General features: G+C 45.0%; 1 protein-coding gene across 1 annotated transcript in view; it reads left to right on the top strand.

The window, feature by feature from the left end:
* The window catches only part of LOC135537532 (fructose-bisphosphate aldolase C-like), a 32,574-nt gene that overhangs the window by 14,782 nt on the left and 12,792 nt on the right, over window positions 1-5,000 (top strand). Inside the window, exon 3 of the mRNA XM_064963667.1 lies at window positions 1-145. This exon is cut by the window's left edge and continues 67 nt beyond it. Coding sequence (XP_064819739.1) covers window positions 1-145 — 145 coding nt within the window. The remainder of the gene's footprint in view (window positions 146-5,000) is intronic.

Raw genomic sequence — 5,000 nt, 5'->3', positions numbered from 1 at the left:
CCAGCTGCTATTCACGGCTGATGAGAGAATGGATGCTTGTATTGGTGGCGTGATCTTCTTCCACGAGACTCTCTACCAGAACGCTGACGACGGGACCAACTTCTCCCAGCTCATCAAGGACAGGGGGATTGTAGTGGGCATCAAGGTAGGGACACACACACACATTAGCAGAGACACACACACACACACACACACACACACACACATTAGCAGAGACACACACACACACACACATTCGCAGAGACACACACACACACACACACATTAGCAGAAACACACACACACATTAGCAGACACACACATTAGCAGACACACACACACACACATTAGCAGACACACACACACACATTAGCGGACACACACACACATTAGCAGACACACACACACATTAGCAGACACACACACACATTAGCAGGCACACACACACACATTAGCAGACACACACACACACACACATTAGCAGACACACACACACACACATTAGCAGGCACACACACACACATTAGCAGACACACACACACACATTAGCAGACACACACACACACATTAGCAGACACACACACACACACATTAGCAGACACACACACACACATTAGCAGGCACACACACACACATTAGCAGACACACACACACACATTAGCAGACACACACACACATTAGCAGACACACACACACACACACACACATTAGCAGACACACACACACACATTAGCAGACACACACACACACATTAGCAGACACACACACACACACATTAGCAGACACACACACACACACATTAGCAGACACACACACACACATTAGCAGACACACACACACACACATTAGCAGACACACACACACATTAGCAGACACACACACACACACACACACACACACACACACACATTAGCAGACACACACATTAGCAGACACACACATTAGCAGAGAGCACCCCTATCTCCACTTCCACCCAAGGATGTATATAGACCCTGGATTTACTGATTCTATGTATTGGCCATTGAGGGTTTTGAAGCCATATTGGCACTGCCCAGTAGGAGCAGTCATAGTCAGTACATTCATCTCCAGATAGCTAGGTGGACCAGTCAGTCAGTACATTCATCTTCAGATAGCTAGGTGGACCAGTCATAGTCAGTATATTCATCTTCAGATAGCTAGGTGGACCAGTCATAGTCAGTACATTCATCTTCAGATAGCTAGGTGGACCAGTCATAGTCAGTATATTCATCTTCAGATAGCTAGGTGGACCAGTCATAGTCAGTACATTCATCTCCAGATAGCTAGGTGGACCAGTCATAGTCAGTACATTCATCTCCAGATAGCTAGGTGGACCAGTCATAGTCAGTACATTCATCTCCAGATAGCTAGGTGGACCAGTCATAGTCAGTACATTCATCTCCAGATAGCTAGGTGGACCAGTCATAGTCAGTACATTCATCTCCAGATAGCTAGGTGGACCAGTCATAGTCAGTACATTCATCTCCAGATAGCTAGGTGGACCAGTCATAGTCAGTACATTCATCTCCAGATAGCTAGGTGGACCAGTCATAGTCAGTACATTCATCTCCAGATAGCTAGGTGGACCAGTCATAGTCAGTACATTCATCTCCAGATAGCTAGGTGGACCAGTCATAGTCAGTACATTCATCTCCAGATAGCTAGGTGGACCAGTCATAGTCAGTACATTCATCTCCAGATAGCTAGGTGGACCAGTCATAGTCAGTACATTCATCTCCAGATAGCTAGGTGGACCAGTCATAGTCAGTACATTCATCTTCAGATAGCTAGGTGGACCAGTCATAGTCAGTACATTCATCTCCAGATAGCTAGGTGGACCAGTCATAGTCAGTACATTCATCTTCAGATAGCTAGGTGGACCAGTCATAGTCAGTACATTCATCTCCAGATAGCTAGGTGGACCAGTCATAGTCAGTACATTCATCTCCAGATAGCTAGGTGGACCAGTCATAGTCAGTACATTCATCTCCAGATAGCTAGGTGGACCAGTCATAGTCAGGACATTCATCTTCAGATAGCTAGGTGGACCAGTCATAGTTAGTTCATTCATCTCCAGATAGCTAGGTGGACCAGTCATAGTCAGTACATTCATCTTCAGATAGCTAGGTGGACCAGTCATAGTCAGTACATTCATCTCCAGATAGCTAGGTGGACCAGTCATAGTCAGTACATTCATCTCCAGATAGCTAGGTGGACCAGTCATAGTCAGGACATTCATCTCCAGATAGCTAGGTGGACCAGTCATAGTCAGGACATTCATCTTCAGATAGCTAGGTGGACCAGTCATAGTTAGTTCATTCATCTCCAGATAGCTAGGTGGACCAGTCATAGTCAGTACATTCATCTTCAGATAGCTAGGTGGACCAGTCATAGTCAGTACATTCATCTCCAGATAGCTAGGTGGACCAGTCATAGTCAGTACATTCATCTCCAGATAGCTAGGTGGACCAGTCATAGTCAGTACATTCATCTACAGATAGCTAGGTGGACCAGTCATAGTCAGTACATTTATCTCCAGATAGCTAGGTGGACCAGTCATAGTCAGTACATTCATCTCCAGATAGCTAGGTGGACCAGTCATAGTCAGGACATTCATCTTCAGATAGCTAGGTGGACCAGTCATAGTTAGTTCATTCATCTCCAGATAGCTAGGTGGACCAGTCATAGTCAGTACATTCATCTTCAGATAGCTAGGTGGACCAGTCATAGTCAGTACATTCATCTCCAGATAGCTAGGTGGACCAGTCATAGTCAGGACATTCATCTTCAGATAGCTAGGTGGACCAGTCATAGTTAGTTCATTCATCTCCAGATAGCTAGGTGGACCAGTCATAGTCAGTACATTCATCTCCAGATAGCTAGGTGGACCAGTCATAGTCAGTACATTCATCTACAGATAGCTAGGTGGACCAGTCATAGTCAGGACATTCATCTCCAGATAGCTAGGTGGACCAGTCATAGTCAGTACATTCATCTCCAGATAGCTAGGTGGACCAGTCATAGTCAGTACATTCATCTCCAGATAGCTAGGTGGACCAGTCAGTCAGTACATTCATCTCCAGATAGCTAGGTGGACCAGTCATAGTCAGTACATTCATCTTCAGATAGCTAGGTGGACCAGTCATAGTCAGTACATTCATCTCCAGATAGCTAGGTGGACCAGTCATAGTCAGTACATTCATCTTCAGATAGCTAGGTGGACCAGTCATAGTCAGTACATTCATCTCCAGATAGCTAGGTGGACCAGTCATAGTCAGTACATTCATCTCCAGATAGCTAGGTGGACCAGTCATAGTCAGTACATTCATCTACAGATAGCTAGGTGGACCAGTCATAGTCAGTACATTCATCTTCAGATAGCTAGGTGGACCAGTCATAGTCAGTACATTCATCTCCAGATAGCTAGGTGGACCAGTCATAGTCAGTACATTCATCTACAGATAGCTAGGTGGACCAGTCATAGTCAGTACATTCATCTCCAGATAGCTAGGTGGACCAGTCATAGTCAGGACATTCATCTTCAGATAGCTAGGTGGACCAGTCATAGTTAGTTCATTCATCTCCAGATAGCTAGGTGGACCAGTCATAGTCAGTACATTCATCTCCAGATAGCTAGGTGGACCAGTCATAGTCAGGACATTCATCTTCAGATAGCTAGGTGGACCAGTCATAGTTAGTTCATTCATCTCCAGATAGCTAGGTGGACCAGTCATAGTCAGTACATTCATCTACAGATAGCTAGGTGGACCAGTCATAGTCAGTACATTCATCTACAGATAGCTAGGTGGACCAGTCATAGTCAGGACATTCATCTCCAGATAGCTAGGTGGACCAGTCATAGTCAGGACATTCATCTTCAGATAGCTAGGTGGACCAGTCATAGTTAGTTCATTCATCTCCAGATAGCTAGGTGGACCAGTCATAGTCAGTACATTCATCTTCAGATAGCTAGGTGGACCAGTCATAGTCAGTACATTCATCTCCAGATAGCTAGGTGGACCAGTCATAGTCAGTACATTCATCTCCAGATAGCTAGGTGGACCAGTCATAGTCAGGACATTCATCTCCAGATAGCTAGGTGGACCAGTCATACTCAGGACATTCATCTTCAGATAGCTAGGTGGACCAGTCATAGTTAGTTCATTCATCTCCAGATAGCTAGGTGGACCAGTCATAGTCAGTACATTCATCTTCAGATAGCTAGGTGGACCAGTCATAGTCAGTACATTCATCTCCAGATAGCTAGGTGGACCAGTCATAGTCAGTACATTCATCTCCAGATAGCTAGGTGGACCAGTCATAGTCAGTACATTCATCTACAGATAGCTAGGTGGACCAGTCATAGTCAGTACATTTATCTCCAGATAGCTAGGTGGACCAGTCATAGTCAGTACATTCATCTCCAGATAGCTAGGTGGACCAGTCATAGTCAGGACATTCATCTTCAGATAGCTAGGTGGACCAGTCATAGTTAGTTCATTCATCTCCAGATAGCTAGGTGGACCAGTCATAGTCAGTACATTCATCTTCAGATAGCTAGGTGGACCAGTCATAGTCAGTACATTCATCTCCAGATAGCTAGGTGGACCAGTCATAGTCAGGACATTCATCTTCAGATAGCTAGGTGGACCAGTCATAGTCAGTACATTCATCTCCAGATAGCTAGTGGACCAGTCAGTCAGTACATTCATCTCCAGATAGCTAGGTGGACCAGTCATAGTCAGTACATTCATCTTCAGATAGCTAGGTGGACCAGTCATAGTCAGTACATTCATCTCCAGATAGCTAGGTGGACCAGTCATAGTCAGTACATTCATCTTCAGATAGCTAGGTGGACCAGTCATAGTCAGTACATTCATCTCCAGATAGCTAGGTGGACCAGTCATAGTCAGTACATTCATCTCCAGATAGCTAGGTGGACCAGTCATAGTCAGTACATTCATCTACAGATAGCTAGGTGGACCAGTCATAGTCAGTACATT

This window comes from Oncorhynchus masou, unplaced genomic scaffold (genome assembly GCF_036934945.1).
Source record: "Oncorhynchus masou masou isolate Uvic2021 unplaced genomic scaffold, UVic_Omas_1.1 unplaced_scaffold_808, whole genome shotgun sequence".
In the NCBI taxonomy this organism is placed as follows: Eukaryota; Metazoa; Chordata; class Actinopteri; order Salmoniformes; family Salmonidae; genus Oncorhynchus; species Oncorhynchus masou.
Note: the sequence above shows the minus strand (reverse complement) of the source record. Positions and strands in the feature narration are given on the sequence as shown.